The following is an 18,944-nucleotide window of genomic DNA, read 5'->3' on the forward strand; positions in this document are numbered from 1 at the left end:
TTTATGTTTCAAATTCTATGTTTATTTTTGTTTTTTTAAGTTTTTACACTTATAATATACGCTACATTAAAAATGCACAATTTTCAATAATAAAGATTATAATATTCAAATATTTAATAAATATTTCTAACTGAAATATTTTTTGAAATGATTAAAATATTTTTTTACTAAAAAAATTTTATAATGTCAATGGAAAAACGAAATAATTTTCCTTTTAATCAAGTCTTTTTTACCTGAATAGTTTTCAAGCAAATATTTTAAATGCTTTTATAGTGAATCTCTAACAAATATTTTTCCAATTAAAACCTCAACATCAAAAAACTTAATATTTGCTTTAATTTCTCTTATGATTAAAATTTACACGTTTATTATGAATTTCTAATTCCTCATAAATATATCATAACTAATCAGCTTGTTAAAAATTCCATTTATTCAAAGTTTAACTTTGTATTAAAACTTTTTAAGAAAAAAATTATTTCAGAAAATCTAAGAAATTTTGGCAAACATGATCAAGAAAGTATTTTTAAGTGATGGAAAGTAACTGAATATCCCGAAAATGTCCGATGATTAGAAAAATTAATTAAAAAAAAAAGGTGGTAGGAAAAATATGATTTGTTGCATTCTGCTAAGGAAACTAATAAAATTCTAAAATTATTCACAAAATTCACTAACAGATAGAGTGTCTAATTCAAAAACTAGAAAAACAAATTCTTATACAGCATGTCAGGTCCTTTAAACTGAAATATTTGCAAGGGTGGCTGTTAATTTTGTTCTTGGACATTGACACGTTGTTGCTGCAAATGTTGGATAATTTGAAAACATTGTTTTATAGTTTTTCTTAGTTAACAGCGTCGCATAATAATGAGTAAGGAAGTTTATTTTGAAATAAATTTGTTCCCATTAGTTTAGTCAGGAGGGTAGTCCAAGGTTTGAACCCCTTAATCAAAATTTTAATTTTTGCGTAAAAATTCGCTCACAATTTTACTATTCGTTTACTATTCGCTCACAATTTTACTATTCGTTCCCAAAGATAATTCGATACAAAAATAACATGGGTGAATGTTTGTTATTTTTTATTATTTAATAATTGTCATCAAAAATTTCATGGAAAAAGAAGAATTTTTTTTTCAAATTACTACATTTTTTTTTTGCAATACACTTTTAAAACGAAATGTTTTAATATTTTTGATTTGACTCAATTTTTTTTTAATTTACTTTTGTTAATTTTTTCACAATTTTTATCTTGAAGATGTTCATATTTCCATAGAAAAAAAATTCTGCTGAAAAACAGGCAAAAACCAAGTGGCATTTCATTTCCAAAACTTCATATTTTATTAAACACGCTATTTATCAATCCATCTAAGACACAGCAAAATTAGACACAACAATTTGGTAAAGAGTTTTATTAGAAATTTATTTACAACATTTCATTAGTTGAATAGTGAAACAGAGGAGTGCGAAGCACCTACTACAGATAACAGCACAACCGTGAATGCAAAGTGAAACGTGCTGTAAAACAATACGAAAAAACAAAATGATATGAAATTTAACAGTCAAATATTTATTCGCTAGTAAGTATGAAAAGTGCTTGAATAGATCACGAGGAGGTCTTTATTTTTTTGTTTTTTTCTCAAACAAAGTGAAAACAATTTACATGAATGAGATAGCCTTCACCGACTCCGAATCTTTTCGAAAAAGATAAAACGTTTTTATCGCACCTGTCGATTTGAACGGTAAGGAAACAAAAGGAAAGCTTTAAAAAAAACTGAAGGTTTAAGTGAAATATATTTGTAGCTAACGACGATAGCAAACATATTTACAGCTATGAAAAGAAGATATATCCGGTTCAATAGTGACTGATATTTATGAAGATTATTATTTTCCTCTGAAAAATTGAAGTTTTAGAAAACGACAAAATGTACCAAAAAATTACATTCTAAATAAATAAATTAAGGAGAATTATTTATTGTAGTATTAAGACGATATATTATTAAGTTTAAAACCCTTCGAAAATAACTTGAAAAAGAATTACACGATTGCTGAAACTAGAAATTAATTGCTTCAAATACCATATAAAGTGAAAATAGAGCACAATATCTTCAATAGGGTCCATTTTTTAGAATATGGTCAATTTTAAAATATAAGAAATATTATTTTTAAATACAGTTAATTTATACGTTTTACGAGTATAAGTTATATAAGAAAAAAAATCAATGACTTTTTATTAAAATTTTTCAATCAACTTAAATATGGCCATAGAAGTTTTTAATGTCTCTCTGAAAGATTTGGAGTTATTGCTTTCTTTTGCTAGGACGAACCGGTATTTAAGACAAACAATCGAAAATATATTTCGTTTAAAAAAAGGGCAAATTAGTTCAAAACCGGATTCATATTTTTGGCACTGAAGGAGTGGGAGGGACGATAACGTACCAAATGTAGAGGTAAGTGATAATTAAATAGTCCATTGAAATTCACAATTTTCTTGGTAAATGCTAATCTTTTGTTAAAAAAATGAAACTATTTTCCGTTTTGGGGCCTGAACTGACCAGCAGGTCGAGCATTACTTCTTCGGGGTGGAGCTTCACCGCCTTGCACTTGGTTTCCTGAAACTGCAGGTTTGTCATCATCGTCATCAGGTGCTGGGGTTGTTGGAGGAGGCTCACTGTTAAAATAAAACGAAATACTTTAGTAAATGACTATACACTAAATACGATCTATACACTAAAATGTGACCCAGAGTGTTCTGCGATGTCCACCCTTAATGTATATTTTTAGTGTCTTCGTAAAAAGTGAAGTAAAAAAACTATAGATCTTATCACCACAGATTTAACAAAAATACAGAAATGAAAAGTAAATTTATCAAATTAAATGCTTTTTATGTCATGCTCTAAGGTATCGTGATAGAACTAACTGAATTTTACCACACATACTACCAAACAACATGATAATAAAGTCACATTTAATGTACCTAAGTTATCACCAAAGCTCTTCGGTAAAATTTACTGTGCTTTTTTATGCTCCCATATCACGGTTAATTTTGCAATAGTCTTATAGATTTGATTATGCTTTTTTTTCCCAGCTGAAAAACGTAGTTTACCACACGTGCGATAGTAAATTCTAAAGATACTTGGATTAATTAAAATGAATTCATATGAGTTTTTAATGCTGTTAACAAAGAATATATCATTGGAGAAGCAATGGATCTCTTTTTTAATTAACTATAATTAATTTTCATCAGTTCGTGCCAATAAAAAATTTCCTAAAAATTTTGATCTTAATTAGCATACCATAAATAAGGATTAAAATTTTTAGGATTTAACCCTCAAACCTCCTCGGTTAGATAAAAAGACAACAATTATTTTCTCAGTCTGTGCTGTTTTCTTAGAAGGAAAAAAAAGAACTAACCCTGCTTTCGTATTTTTTATATCAGTTAGCAAAACTATGTTAAAAAGCAACAACATACAAGATATTATTAACAAAATTTATTATAGTGAAAGCGTAATAGAAAATCATAGTTTATTCAAGATTTCATATTTATTTCGAAAAATATTTTTAAAAAAATAATAATTTCACTCAATGGTTTGTTCATAAAATTGTGTTTTTTTCCTCATTTGAAAATATTACTTTTTAATTAAATAAAACTTGTTTAGATTAATGACTAAGTTTGAATTATTTATTTATAAATTGAGCAAAACTTGAACGATAATTTTATGACTTAGAAAAAGAAATATCTTAGCAGTCTTAAAGAAAAACTAGTTATTGAGATAACAACTGTCAAGAATTTCCCTATACATCATTTTTACATAAAAACAGCTTTAAAATGGTTTCAATCTAGAATATGGAATGAAAATTTGAATCAATATATTTATCTACATATTTACTATCAGAATTGTTTCCAGTATCAAATATGGAATTTTCGTTAGTTTCATTGCACCATTCAGAAGCAAATATTTTATCTATTATTTATCAACATGCCGTGAGAAACTGAAATTGTGTGAATATTTTTTGCCTCAAATGACTTTAACAAAGATGGATAAACATTTCTGTTATAAATTATTAATCTATTTTATCATCAGTAAACGTTTTTTTTAATTCTATGGACTATTTATTATTAACTAAAGTCATTACTTTCTATTTATTAAATGAACAAAATATGTTGAATTTCGCAACAGACCATTTTTCACCTTTTTCATACTGTCCTCAATTTTTGATAGAATAAGTGCTATAATTGGATTTCCTATTCAATTATTTCCAGACTTCATTTTGATAAAAATATTAAAAATTGCACTTTCGAAGAATAAAACTATTGACAAAAGCAAATTTATGGGAATAAAAATGTGAAATCTTTCCAAGCTATTTTATATTTAAAAATTTGGTAAATGGCAGAATTTTCATAAATCAAAATAGCAAAAAACACTGTTTAAACCGACAAAGAATCTAGTTGTGCTTTTAAAAAATGTGAAAATGATGTTTTTATTGTAAAATCTAATTATCAAATAGTTCATTAAGAGAATTAATAAATAATAACACATTTTTTGACTTTTAATTGAGTAACATTTGACAAAATCAACGTCAACACGATTGTTCTGTTTCACTAAAACCTAATGAATTCTCCATGTAACTATTAATTAGACGGAAGAATTCTGGTTCGTAAAACAAGTCCTTTGGATTATGTCTTTAATTAAAGGTTAGCGGAAGAAATAAAATGGAATAAAACTTCGGAAGTATTAATTAAGATAGAATATAATGGCATTCATACTGAAATTTCCAATACATTGATAGAGGAAATTGTTCGAAAAATGAAATTGTTCTAGTTCTGATGGCCTAGTCAGATAAGAAACAGAAGTGGCAAATAGAAACCTGATTTATTCTTCACCGATTCCAGAAGGAACTATTCTGAAGAATATAAATAAGGATTTTGAATTCTGAAAATTCTTCAGAAGTTACAAACGTTAAAAAAATGTTCTTTTGGTCAATACTACTCCAATTGCTCGAAATTTTTCTTAATACTTTCAAACTATCTCTAAAATCTTTCAGATAGTTGGAAAGTAGGATTTTATTTTGCATTAAATTGTTGTTTACTTTATAGCAGTGTAAATTTTGGGTTAAATCGAAACAACATTTTTGTCATAAAACATTTATTGACTGATTATCAGTTTGTCCGCTTTCATTGATACTTAAACTTCTTGATTAAAACTTTCTAATTTAAAATACTTTATTATCAAGAATTAAATTATTTTTTTAAATCATAATTTCATTTATCATGTATCATAATAACAATTACATTTATAATATTAAATAATTATTGAGTAGAGTGTGATTTTTATTGATTATTCAACTATTATTATAAGTAATTAAATTATAATTTTTATTGCAGAACATAATATTTCTCATCATTTTTTTTTGCTAATCAATAAAGTATAATTCTATTAGTTTTTATTTATTAAAGTTTATTTAATTGCAATTTCTTATGCTTTAATATAGGTATTTTCAAATACAGTTTCATCGAATGAATTTTAATAGCGAAATAAAATTATCGTAAATTTTGTCGTTTTCATTGTCAGTCAAATATGTTTTGAAATTCAGCAAAACATTTTTTACCTTAAATCTAAAAAAAACTTAAAAACAAACTCTGGAATGTCATAAATGATTCAAATATATGCTTTTAATTATATCATTTATCCTTGATACTTATTCTTGATCGCAAGCCTTGAAGTGCTTCGATACACCAGAATTAAAAATTCAAGTTTCCTCATTATTAATGGAATTCGTCAATAGCTTTTTTAAATGACCTGATTTCTTTAAATGTTACCTGTATAATTTTTTCCTGCTACCGTAGTAAAACAATTTCTAGTTAATCTAGAAATTAGAACGTCCTCGATAAAATTACATAACTTCCGTTCCTTTTATTTATTTATTTTTTTGAATAGGTAATTAAATTAATGGTTTGTATTTATTTTATTTATTTTCCTGGTTGAGAGTTTTATTCAATCAAAACATATTTTAAGTGTATTCGTTTCAATTTTTAAGAAAATTTCATTTAGTATTCGATTATTCAGTTTTATTCTAGTTTCAAAACAACGAGGGAAAAAGTTTTATCTAACATTCTACATTAACAGGCCTTTTTATGCAGATGGGTCTCTACAGTTTCCAATGTTTTTTTATATTAATAAGTAAGATTTTTAAGATAAAAAGAGTTCAAGATTTTTCTTCACACCGGGACACTAAAGAGAAATTGGGAAAATGGGAAGAAAATTTGTAAATCATCTTACCAGCCAGGAACAAGTTGAGACAGTTCACATCTTAAAGCAGTTTGGCTAAAGGCCAGGCCAGCTGGACACCTTTGCAATCTTGGATAACCTCCAACGCAAAGCCAAAATCTTCCACAGGATTTTTCAATTGGGATGTGTCCGTTTGGTTGATCCTTGCAAATGGCTGAATAAAGAATAAGAGTTATGACACTTTTGAAACATAGCAATGAATGGCATCAAGAACAGAGTAATTAATTAACTCTCTTACGATGTTTTTGGCAATCTGGAACATTGTCGGGCCAGTCGCAGGAGTGGAGAACATCATTGTACAGAAGAGAGAATGGACACTGTTGGATTGTTGCTGTTCCATTCCAACATTGCCAGTATCTTGTGCAACTTGTCTGATGAGCGAAGACACCATATAGCCAAGGACAATTATCAGTTCCAATGGGTGCCTCTGTTAAGGAATAATTTAAAAGTTATTAACTTATTTTATGTCATTTAAATTTTTTCGCTCTTTGCACAGAAAATATTTATGGATATTATAAATTAAATATGAATATTAATCAAAACATTAATGATTTATTGAATTACATTATCTTCGATAAAGCTTTATAAATGATGGTTAATTCTCGGGAAATACCTTCAATGACTTTAGCAATTTCAAAACTCAGAAGTTAAGGTCATAATTTTTTTCACACTTTGTAATGAAAATATTTATGTATATTACAAATTAAATGTGCATGTTAATCGAAGAAATTATTTTACATGACAAAGCTTTTAAATGATAGTGACTTTGGCAATGTGAAGAATTGCAGTACGAAAAATCTTAATAATTTCAACTATTAGTTATTGCACTATAATTTTTCTCCGAAGCTACAATAAGACCATATTAATACTGAAGACAATATGAAAAAATATAAAATAAAAAATAAATAAAATAAAATTTGCATTTTAAGATAATTAGTAGAAAACATCTACATTAGCTAAAAGATTTAGAAGGAAAAGACGTTTTGGTATATGTCTTTTTCTAAATTAAATATTTAATTACAGGAAAGATAGGGTACAAAAATAGTATTAAAGAAAAATCGCAATAGTTCTATGGTATACAAATAACATTTTTGTTAATAAAATATATAATTATTTCATAATTGTATTTTGTTAATGAAAATATATAATTATTTCATAATACTGTAGAACTTGAATGCCCTGGGTATGTGAAATTTTTTTTTGACATCAATAAGAATCTTTTAAATAAAATTTAAAATAAAAACAATATTACTCTTATTACATGAAGGATTACAGTACCTTATGGAAAAAATTTGTTTAGTGTAAAATTAGTTTGGCTTTGAGTTAATATAAAATTTGACTGACTTCGCAATTAAAAAATAAAAACTTCTTAATTTGTATGATTAAATATGTTAGAACAGATATTACGATACAATAACCAGCATTATAAATTTATCAACTAAATTGTTAACAATTGTTATCGATTACTAAATTGTTATCGAACAAATTTTGATAAAAGCTTATTCTTAGAAAAAATTATTACGTTTTTAAGTTTTATGGCAGGCTTTTTGTAACTGGCATTCTTTTCGAAAAACTTTGAAATAATTCCTTAAGAAACTTCCGTAAGAGAATATTTTGAATATTCTCAAACAGTATATTATGCTTTATAAATTTAACAGTTAAACTGCTAGAAATATTTCAAATTTGGTTGAATTAAGAATAGCTTTTTTACGTTCATCGAGAATGCGATTGTGAATTTATATACAGGTTGTGTAATTTAAAATTACCACTAACCCTATAACATCAAAAACATAAAATGGTTTTTATTTTAAACTTTTATACAAAATTATAAATTTAGATATTGTTTTTCTTTTTCTCACTTGCTAAAGTTCAATGAAGTGTTTCTTTTTTTGGAAAAATTTCATATTAAAACTACATAAAAGGATACTTAAATATGTATTTAGTGCCTTTCTTAAAAAATATGTAACATTTTTGCAACGAAATAAAGGATTTTATATCGCCCAGTGTTAATAAAGAGTGCTTTCTTACTTTCTATTACAGAAACAGTAAAACAACATTTATAACTTAAAGATTAACTTAAAATTTCAATTAAAATTTTAACGTAAATAAAGATTTTAATGTTAAAAATGTTGCGATGCCTTGCTAAAATATCACTTTAAAAACTTTAATGTTTCTCCAGAAACAATTAAGTAAAAATTTCTACCGAACTCTTCTGCGAAAATTCTATAAAAACGATTCTGTCGGTAGCGAATTTCCATCTCTCTTTTTTTCTTCAATTTTTAAATATTTTTCTTATTAAAATATATTGCTTAATATCACTTTTTGTTTGACAAATTACTGTATTGTAATGTTTTGTTTGTCGTGTGTGCCTTTAAAAGTCAATTCCAACATACTTGAACAACTAGTTTTATTATAACTGTAAAAAATAGTTTCAAAAATCAAAATTTTTGGTATGAATAAATAAATAAAAAATACTTACGGCCCATTACTCTTCCATCACTATCAGGACATCCTACTCTATGGGGATAATCGCAATTCTGCATGAGGCCTCGTCCTTTTCCAGAGAAAGCCAATCCATTTGGACAGGCTTTTTCTTTTGGCACTCCATCTTCACACTCATAATAATAATCACAATACTGTTCATGCATGTAAAGACCATTCTCTTTCTTACATTGGACGTTGCTTCTTTGGGCACTAACTGTAAAATAAAAATCAAAACATGAATTTCACAATGATAGACCAAAAATTAGCGAAATTACGACTACGTTTCTATGATAGAACACTATTAATAATTTAAAAAAGTGAGGAAGTGAAATTTGAGATGTTTTTCGGAGTGAAATTTGGCAACAAAAAAAAAAAAATTATGAATTACGATATACTGAAATTCTAATTTCTATCTGAAAATGAAGGTTGGTAGCCTCAATGAGAACCAATTTAATTTCGGTAATACTAATTTTTAAAGGTTAGAATGCATTTAGCAGCATTGAATAATTATATTCATCAAAATAAATAACTTTTAAACGATATATAACGGTTTATTCATGCTTTTATTGATTTAACACCTTTGTACAGTATATATTTATTGAAAGTCACTTAAAATGCAATTCTATTTTTTTATATATATTTTTTTTTAAATTTTCAAAAAAATTTTTTTGTGAAATTAAATTCTGCTATGAGTTTATTTAGGCAACGTACTAAGATCTGCATGTTTAAAAATGTTATCTTTAAATGTTCTCTTCAGACAGTAGTGAGTAATTGGAGTTACTAGAAATAACATTTCACTGACATGCACAGTAAAAAATAATGGATCAAATTACGACATGAAGTACCAGCACTTTCGGTGTATCATTCGTAAAATCCATATTACTGTAAAATCTATTTTTACAGAAAGAACATTACACCAAAATTTCAGTAATATTTGTATAAGTGATTCAGAGATTTTACGGTAATTATGGTAAAAATTACGGTATATCAGATTTTTTGTTCCTTTAAATGCTCCTGCAAAAATGTTTTTTACTGTAAAAAGTACAGGTAACCTGATTGCCGGTGCTTTTTACTGTAATTTGATCAGGTAATATGCACTGTACATGAAATGAGCTTAAACAAATAGATTATGGTTAAAAGAAATTGCGATTTTTTTCAAATGTTTCATATATTTATTTACCGAATTAGATGTAAAATAATCAAGTCATAAAATATTCTTATAATTTCATAAATGTGACGTTGCTTGTAAAAATGCAAATATAACTCTCAAATTAATTTTTATTTTATGCCTTTTTTATGTATACTAAATATCAAAATGCATTACTTTGAATTTTGATTATTTTAAAGAGATGAGATATAAAAAAAAATAAAACCCATTATTTTGAGATAAATTTCATGTTTATTTCTTAACTTCAAAACCTCGAAAAGATATTTTTTAAAACAACATAGAGTAACATTTGATAAAATTCATTTACCAAAATATTTTAATTTTTTCCTATTTGAACTCTAAATAAATATATAATAATGCAACATTTAGTTTGCCTTTCCCATACTTTAAAAATATATTATTTATCCTTATATCCTATGTAAAAACTATTTCCATGTAGAAACACTGATTAAAGTTTGGTATTATTTTTATTAGAGAATCTATGCCTATAGGAAGTTAAATACACTTAACTTCAATTAATTTAGCCTACAAACTATAAACTAATGCGTTTTTTTAACACTGATACACAATCTATGAGACTTAAAGTAAAGGTAGATAATTATTTGATTTTTAGCTAGTGACAATGGTTCTTTATCAAATACAATAATGCTATAGAGAAATTTCATACAAATAACTGTTTTTTTTTTAATAAAATATGGATAAAAATTCGCTTTAACATTTAACATATTTCCTTCTCATTTCATAATGAAACTCAATTTTTAAGATAAAGTGATGTCTTATAACTTTTGTGTATAAATTGTGGAAATTTATCTCGATTCAGAATCAGATATTGGAAAAATAAAGTGGAAAATTGATTATATCTTTATCGTTTCTGTTATGTTTCATAATTGTCTATTATCTTTTTAAACATTTTTCCATGGTGATATCTTTTTAGTCATGTCTGCGAAATTAAGAGAAACTTTTTTTACGAAAGAATTATCACACATTGATTTGATACAATTGCGTAATTTAAATACATTTTATAAGTTTTCTAGCAATAAATCATTGAAAATAAAATATTCAATTTTGTTTTTTTTATTTGATTTCAATAGGTTGACAACAGCTACAGACGGTACTACAATAAAAGCGGAAGAAAATTGCCATTTGAGGGATTTCTACTAAGGTATAAATTGCTGAAGAATCTAAGTGATAAGCTTTTTTTTTCTTAGGAAGAAAAATATCTGTATATCGATGTACTTTTTCATAACACATATATCTGAATTACTGATGAGTAAAAACGATTATATATACTAATCAATCCTATGGAAGACAATAGTTTTACACATTTTTTTTTCTTTAAAAAAAGTGAGTCATGTTGAAATAGTTTTTGTTCAGTAATTTCCAGTAAAAGTGAGAAATAGTGAGTCATTCATGGAATCTGAGGTCTATACTATAACTGCAGTTTATCTTTTTAAGGAGTTTGAGGCTATAAATATTTAAGCTGTACCTTGCCATTTTAAACTCAAATCAAATGATAAGAGAAACTATTGTAATCTAGCCAACCTCACAGAAAATATTTTTGAAAGAAGCTCAGTAACATTTATACTTTATGAAGAGGAAAACCACTAAAACCTTCCAAGGTTAGTCCAACGAAAATGAGATTGTAACTTAACTTACTGTCTTTCACTATGGATATCTTAGGTAATACTATGATCAGAGCTTATTCTAGATACAGAATTGGAGTAGACCATAGCTGTTAATTGGATTCTCAATTGAGTCACCTGTCTCAGAAGCACTTTATCTATAAGAGTTGATGCATCAATACCAAAGATTTCATAAGCTGTCTTTAATTTTAAAAAAATATCCTTTCATAAAATGTCTTCATTATTAAAAATGTCTCGCACTTATTTTCCAACTGCAATTTTTTTAACAGCATATTTTTACAATAATATTTTAAAAATGATGTTGAGTTGCTTTGTATGAAAGAGTTATATCGTTGCAAAATTGATTTATCATAACGATAATCTTCATAATTTGAATTCCACGTGGGAAACTGGAGAAAGAAACCGGTTAAAGAAATGATGTAGTGAGAAAGCGTTTTTTTTTTTCAAGCCCAACCGGTGAGTGGTTAAAGTAGGTCACAGGTGACAGCGAAACCATATCCTAAGGCTTTCCTAACTATCTCATGAGACATTGCATCCATTTGTGAAAGTAGAAGAGAGAAAAAAAACGAAAGTTCTAGAAATCAATGATCCAGGTGGTGACGGGTTATATATATATTGCTACTAGCAAGGTTTCAACATGATTGATCAATTAAATATTGAATTTCATCATATAGGAAATTAGTTTGATGTTCTGGGCAAGAGTTAATTTCCTGGTGTTCCCACAGAATTTATCCTTCCGTAATAACAATTATATCAGTCATTTAAGATGATACACATAAATATAATTGACGGTGATCTGATTTCATTGATTTTAAAATCTGGCTATGAAGTTTCCTTTTACAGGAAATGATTTTGCAAGAGATTTTTTTTGGAACTTATTTAGTTGGATTTCTTAATTTATTGATATAAGTTGTATCTTGTTTCATTTCGTAAAGGAGGTAGTATTTCGAGGAGGAATTTCAAGTTTTTAAGGACTGTTTTTTTTGTAACCAGGAACTACGACAAGGACAATTTTAGAGGTTTAAATAAACTTCTATACCCTTCAACTTATACGAAGTTTTAAAAAGGCTAGTGAGCTTCAAATCAGCGTTAGTGCGACGTACGGGTTAATGCAGTTTTGGAGGGACATAAAGTGAATACATTATTTTTTTGACACAAAATACTTAACTTTTTAAATAAAGAATTTTATACTTTCAAGGACAACTGTTTTATTTATTTATTTTTTATGATTTACTAAAAATATATTCGGTTAAAAAATTGTGGTTAGTTGAAATTTGAACTCCCTATGTATCAATTAAATAAAACTTTGGTTTATGGCTTAATATATATAATGACACGTGCATGGTTAGCTATATAATATGTAACATTTCGAGTTTGCATTTTTTAATGTTTTAAAATTATAAGTTTTTCTTACAACTACTGTTAAAAAGTAAAATACTTTTAATTTTTAACCAAAATAAAAAGGAATTTTAGGGGTGATCAAGAACTTTAAAATCCAGTTTATAGTCTAAAGTTTTGGAAAAGCTATTAAATTTTAAAATTGCAAAGAATTTTAATTTCTGGGCGAAAAATTTTTTTTGGATCAATTGTCATTACACTGTAAAAAATTACGGATCAAATTAATCTATAAAGTACCGACACTTTGGGAGCATTATCCGTAAAATCCATTTTTACTGTGAATTTATGCCGTAAATTTTTCAGAAATATTTACTTAATTACAGTGATTCAGTGATTTTACGGTAATTATTGCAGTAAAAATTACCGTATATCAGAGTGTTTGCTACGTAACATGTTCCGGTAAAAATGAATTTTACAGTAAAAAGTACCTTTACCCTAAATTACTTACTGATATCCAATGATTCGTTTACATTTAAAAACAGAAAGAAAAAGAAATATACAAAATCAGTAACTTCTTGTACTAAAATTTTGTTTAAATGTGAATCAACTCACGGTAAAGAAAGCGATTTTGAAACTTCAGTACACTGATAAAAATAATTCCGAAAAATGATTAAATAAAAGTTTTGTTATTACACCGTATTCAACCAAAACAGTCAGATAACCGTAAAAAAAGGTATTTAAACAGTCAACTGCGAAAATCATTTATTGACTATTTTCACCTAATACTGTTAAACATTCAAAATGCAATGAGATTGAGCAAATGAGAATCAAGAGCATGTTTTTCTAAAGTTAATAGCTAAAAAGATAACGAATTCATATTTTTATTTTACATTAACGAATGCCTAACGCAACAGTTGTTGCCTAATTATCTTATAGTAATAAGTGTGTGCTGAATACTTTATAAAATCGCTTAGTTCTTTGCAGCTGGGTGACATAATTTAGCTGAAAGGGCTAACCTGTCAATTCCATGACCAGTTGAACAAGAGTTCGAATCTCTGTGTTGAAACCACAATTTATCTTCCCTTCTTGCAACATATGATAAGTTTCCAGTGTCTTCACTTCAATTAGTGACCCTGGACTATTGGAAAACGAAAATCTCATTCACTCATAGATGGCAGCACCACAAAGCTGCTTAACAGGAAATTTCTATTATTTCCTATTCCTCGTGTTAAATTGCCCTACTAGACAAACTAATTGAACCACATTCCGCAGATCACTCGACAAAACGCAACTCAATCACAACTTAATTCTTGAGTTCGTTACCTAGCGAAAAGCTTAGCATAACTTATCTCCAATATCCAGTTAAATTTTATTTTTACGAAATTGAAACCCAGCTAGTGGTAAATGTTTACAAAACCAGTAGTTTTGTATTCATAGGTTTTTAACCATACCACTTGTAAACGGTTTCAAAACCGTAAAGGTAACAAAATGTTCCTAGCCTTAAACTTTACGATTGGTCCAATGGACTGACTGCTGCCGGTTATTTTACCGCAATTTTAGAATGACGATTCTTACAGTTAATGGGTAACGACTCACAAAAGTCACACAAAAAAAGGATCTTAAAAGTCAATGGGTAACGGCTGCTGTCAATAACTTCAAAATAAAAGAATTGACTCAATGAAAGACTCGGCTCAATTACAGCTACTTTTCCCCTTTTTTAATTTTTTCTTGAATGTGATCTTTAAAATATTTCAATGATAATTACGAAAAAGTGAATATTTTTTATCTTATAAGGTCTAAATAAAATAGTTAATGAGACTTTTAAGCAATCTTCTTGCCTGACTTATATGAAAAAATTTCTAGATTTTCTTTTACTGGAATTATAGTCTGCTGATGATATACATACATATTTTATCTGTTAAAAATTATATAAATAAGGTTAGGATAATTAGTTTAAAAGATAACTGAGTTTTGGGATAATTCTATAATTTTGTTAATGTACAGATATATTTCTACATATATTTGTATGCATATATTTATTACATTTATTTTAATTACAAATTATTTTTAGAAAGATACACTTAAGTATTTAATAGTTGTAAAGTTGAGTAATTTAGATTCTTTTCTTCAAATATTAAATAAGTATTGAGTAGTTTCTTTTAACTTGTGAAATAAAAAGAATTGTAAACTTAATTAAGATAATTAGTTACATTTAAAAAAATGTGTTTTTTAACGAAATAAATGAACAAAACTTCTTATTTTACTATTCATTTCGATACATTAAACAAGATTATCAAATTAGTCTGCAAATGCATTTTAAGGACAAATAGAAATACGATTTAAACTCTGTAGACTAAGGATTACTTTTGAAATATTTTACTATTTTTACTTATTTATGACAAATGAATAAGTTATTTGTTCACATACTATGAATACATATGAAAGAAAAAGCCAAATGAAAACAAAATAAGTTTTAGAACATGCCAATTTAATAAATTCGCGATAAAAAAAACACATTTAAAATATTTTCTGAATGAGCTACAATTCCTTTGAATATAACTCGTCCATAATAAATATTTTAATTAAGTAAATAAGCTTTGTGATGAAGTTCTTTCCATGGTCATAAAACAGGTTAAATATATTATATTTAAGTGAATAAGTGTCATGAACAAGAGACCAAAAGCAATTCCAACAATTATGAATGAAGGAATAACCTCCACCGAATCATTTCCTCAACGTTTTTCTTGAGCTCATTTATCAAATCGCCACATTTTATTATGTTCTTCATTCATAAATATAAGTAATATTTTTTTTAAATAAAATAAAAAAAAAGTATCATCCTAACAAATGATATTATGATACTATTGTAGATCGTAAGATATGATACTATGGCAATCTTAGTAAGAAGTAACAAACAAAAACATTTTGTCATGATAAAATTAAAGAATTGTCTGAAACAAAAATGATTCTGTGCTTTTTTTTCAAAGAAAATATTTAATTATAGCTTAACTTTTAGGTTATTTTTAAGCATTTTATTATCACCTTTACATAAACACCTTTACATAAAAAATTCCGGATAAAACTACGATAAAAAGTACTGGCACCCTGAGAGCCGGTACTTTAACCGTAAAATCCATTTTTAAAGTAAAATTTTTTAGAAAAATGTCTGATGCACCGTTATTTTGAGAGTAATATTAGCTTTCTTACTGTAATTAAATAAGTATTACTGTAAAAATTAAAGTAAAAATGGATTTTACCGATACTTCACTGAGAGAGAGCCAGTATTTTTTATCGTAATTTTATTTAAATTTTTTAAAGTACAGTCGTCATCTTTTGATTTTGTTTGTTTGTTTGGTCGCAATTTTGAATAATATTTATACGAGATAATTTAAGCGGATTTATCACATATGCTGAAAGAAATGAATTATTCAGAATTTAAAATAAAAATAAATGTTTAGAGGTTTGAAAATGATAAACGGGAGTGTCCCATAAAATAGATTTGTAAGGTTATTCAACTCGAGTAACATATTTTATTTTTCTGAAGTCGAAGGATGAAACGAATTTGTTTGGAACTCCACGCACTAGTTGTTTTTGATGAATATTTCTCCCAATTTATTTCTTATGCATCGAAATATTTAGGTCAAAGGAAGATGAGACTTTCTAACAAAAAATTTTAAGTTAAAGGAATCGATATTAGCTTCAATTTTTATCAGTTGATTCTCAAACATGGAATTAATGATAAAGTTATCTTGATTCTCAAATATAGAATTAATAAAGTTATACGATTTGGAGTAACAATAAATGATTCTGAGTAAAAATGATGAAATTATTATAAAATAATTATTATTAAAATAATAATGAAATTATTATAAAAAGAATCTTTCATTGGAACTCGTTTATTCTTTAAAAAGTTCAATAACGGATAACATTATTTTATAAAAACAACAAAGTGGTGTAAAGTTTTTTTGCAATAAGAACGTTATTATCTCCGGTTGAAAATATTGGGAAACATTATTTTAAACACTATCATTTGGTGGATATAAAAAAAATTAGTTGATGCAAACTAATAATGAAAAATGAAATGTAGTATTAGTGGTTGAAATTAATAAAACAAATTGGAAGAATCATTTAGCAGAAAGAATATAAGGTAATATAAATAATAAGAATATAAGGATAGAAAGTAGTAACAGTTTAATGAATTAATAAGGAAAACTGCAAAACAACTATATTTTCATATAACTATTTCGATTGAATATTTTCAAATAAAATTCAAATATTTGCCTCAACACTCTGAAAAGATTCACTTAATAACCAGTAAAATAAAGAATGAGTAGGCTATTTTAGAAAAGTTTAAATAAAGAATCAGTAGGCTGTTTAAGAAAAGTTTCAATAAAGAATCAGTAGACTATTTAAGAAAATTTTTGATAAAGAGCCAGTAGACCATGTAAGAAAAATGTCAATAAAGAATCAGTAGGCTATTTACGAAAAGTTTCAATATAAAGTCAGTAGGCTATCTAAAAAATAAATCTTAAGTGTTTATTTACAATTTGACAAATGGCACTTTATTATCAAGCTCTTAATTAAGAATTAGAACATCGTAAAAATCACTAACTTTGAGACTACTAACACACATTGTTTATAGTATATGTCAAGCATTTGTAACTAGCTATTTTTACGGCAAATTTACATTCATATTGGTAGTAGCATAGCAAAATTTTCGCAGAAACTATTTTCATAGAAATAACAACGTTTTTCAAATAGATTTAAACAATTTTAACAAAAAGTTATAAAATATCTATCATCAAAATTGTTTCAAGCAAAGTGATATTCAGAAATTAATTTACACCTTAAAAATACAAGTAACAAATAATTTTCAGTCAGACACTTTTAATTTTTAGTTTTAACTTCTATCAATATTTGAAGAAAATGATGAATAAACTAGGATTTTCATACATTTATTGTTTACTCTATATGAAACTAAAACTGAAATCTTATTCGCATATTAAAATAACTAGCATAGAAAAAAAGTATTGAAAATGGTGGGTTCAAATATTCCAAATCATTGATTACATAATTTCTTACTTTTATAGCGACTGTCTATTTATATCATTTAATCACAACCATGTATAATAGCTGTAAAAGGTAACGGAATTATTGCTTACTCATTGCCAAACAAACCTTTAAAATGAATGCCTTATCATTGCAAAAAACTTAATAAATATCGGTTTCAAGTATTCCAAATAATTGCTTAAATGAATAAAACAACTGCCATACAATTTTGAAAATCGTTTGCAGTTTAAATGTGTTTAATGATTATTTTGCATTAATTAAAATGTCGTCTTACCTGTGCAAAAGAACAATGCCAAAATCGGTAGCAATGTATACAATCCCATCATGAAGTGCTCTGTTTTTTTGATGGAACAATTCAAAAAAGTTGAGTTTTTATATAGCAAAGTCCAGGTTAGATCCGGAGGGTATCGTTTGGTGATAAGTTCTGAAGCAGGCCAGTGAGAGGAATATCTTTTTGTACCTGGATCACTGCTGAAAATGCAGTTAGTAGGGCGAGACACATTCTCATTGGTCCGTTACACTTTCTTAAAAAGATGCACAAAATAAAAATAAAAAACAAAAAAAGAGCCCGGCAATGCTACTAAACTCGTTCACCGGTATAGGAAAAGTGAAAAAAAATGCCAGCCACTCTAATAATTCATTCCATACCTTGTTTCCTTTTTGTTCCACGTAATTGGACTCGTTCTGACATTGAAATTTTGCGGATGATTTCGAATTTGAAAGTGCATTCACTTTGATTAGATATCGAAAAAGTTTCTTTTGTTTCGGGGGTGTATTTTTCACGTGTACAAATGGGTGAGGGAGCAACTTGACCCAGTTAGAATGTCCGATGAACTTTCTTTTTGTATGCTTAAATCGTGTGATGATTTAGAAATGGGTTAGTGTCACAAGCTATTTTAAATTGACATTGCTTTCTATGCTTAATTTTTGTTTTTGTTTCCAGACCGCGGAAAAAAAGCT

General features: G+C 26.8%; 1 protein-coding gene across 1 annotated transcript; it reads right to left on the reverse strand.

Moving 5' to 3' along the window:
* Positions 1-1,388: 1,388 nt before the first annotated feature.
* LOC107455858 (protein obstructor-E) lies at positions 1,389-18,496 on the reverse strand. Its single transcript, XM_016073578.3, has 5 exons — positions 18,259-18,496; positions 8,761-8,979; positions 6,520-6,708; positions 6,273-6,435; positions 1,389-2,662 (listed from the first exon to the last, which is right to left on the reverse strand). Exons 1-5 carry the CDS (start codon positions 18,308-18,310, stop codon positions 2,518-2,520), a joined length of 768 nt encoding a protein of 255 aa, XP_015929064.2. The 5' UTR covers positions 18,311-18,496; the 3' UTR covers positions 1,389-2,517.
* Positions 18,497-18,944: the final 448 nt, after the last annotated feature.

This window comes from Parasteatoda tepidariorum, chromosome 1 (genome assembly GCF_043381705.1).
Source record: "Parasteatoda tepidariorum isolate YZ-2023 chromosome 1, CAS_Ptep_4.0, whole genome shotgun sequence".
NCBI classification, from domain to species: Eukaryota; Metazoa; Arthropoda; class Arachnida; order Araneae; family Theridiidae; genus Parasteatoda; species Parasteatoda tepidariorum.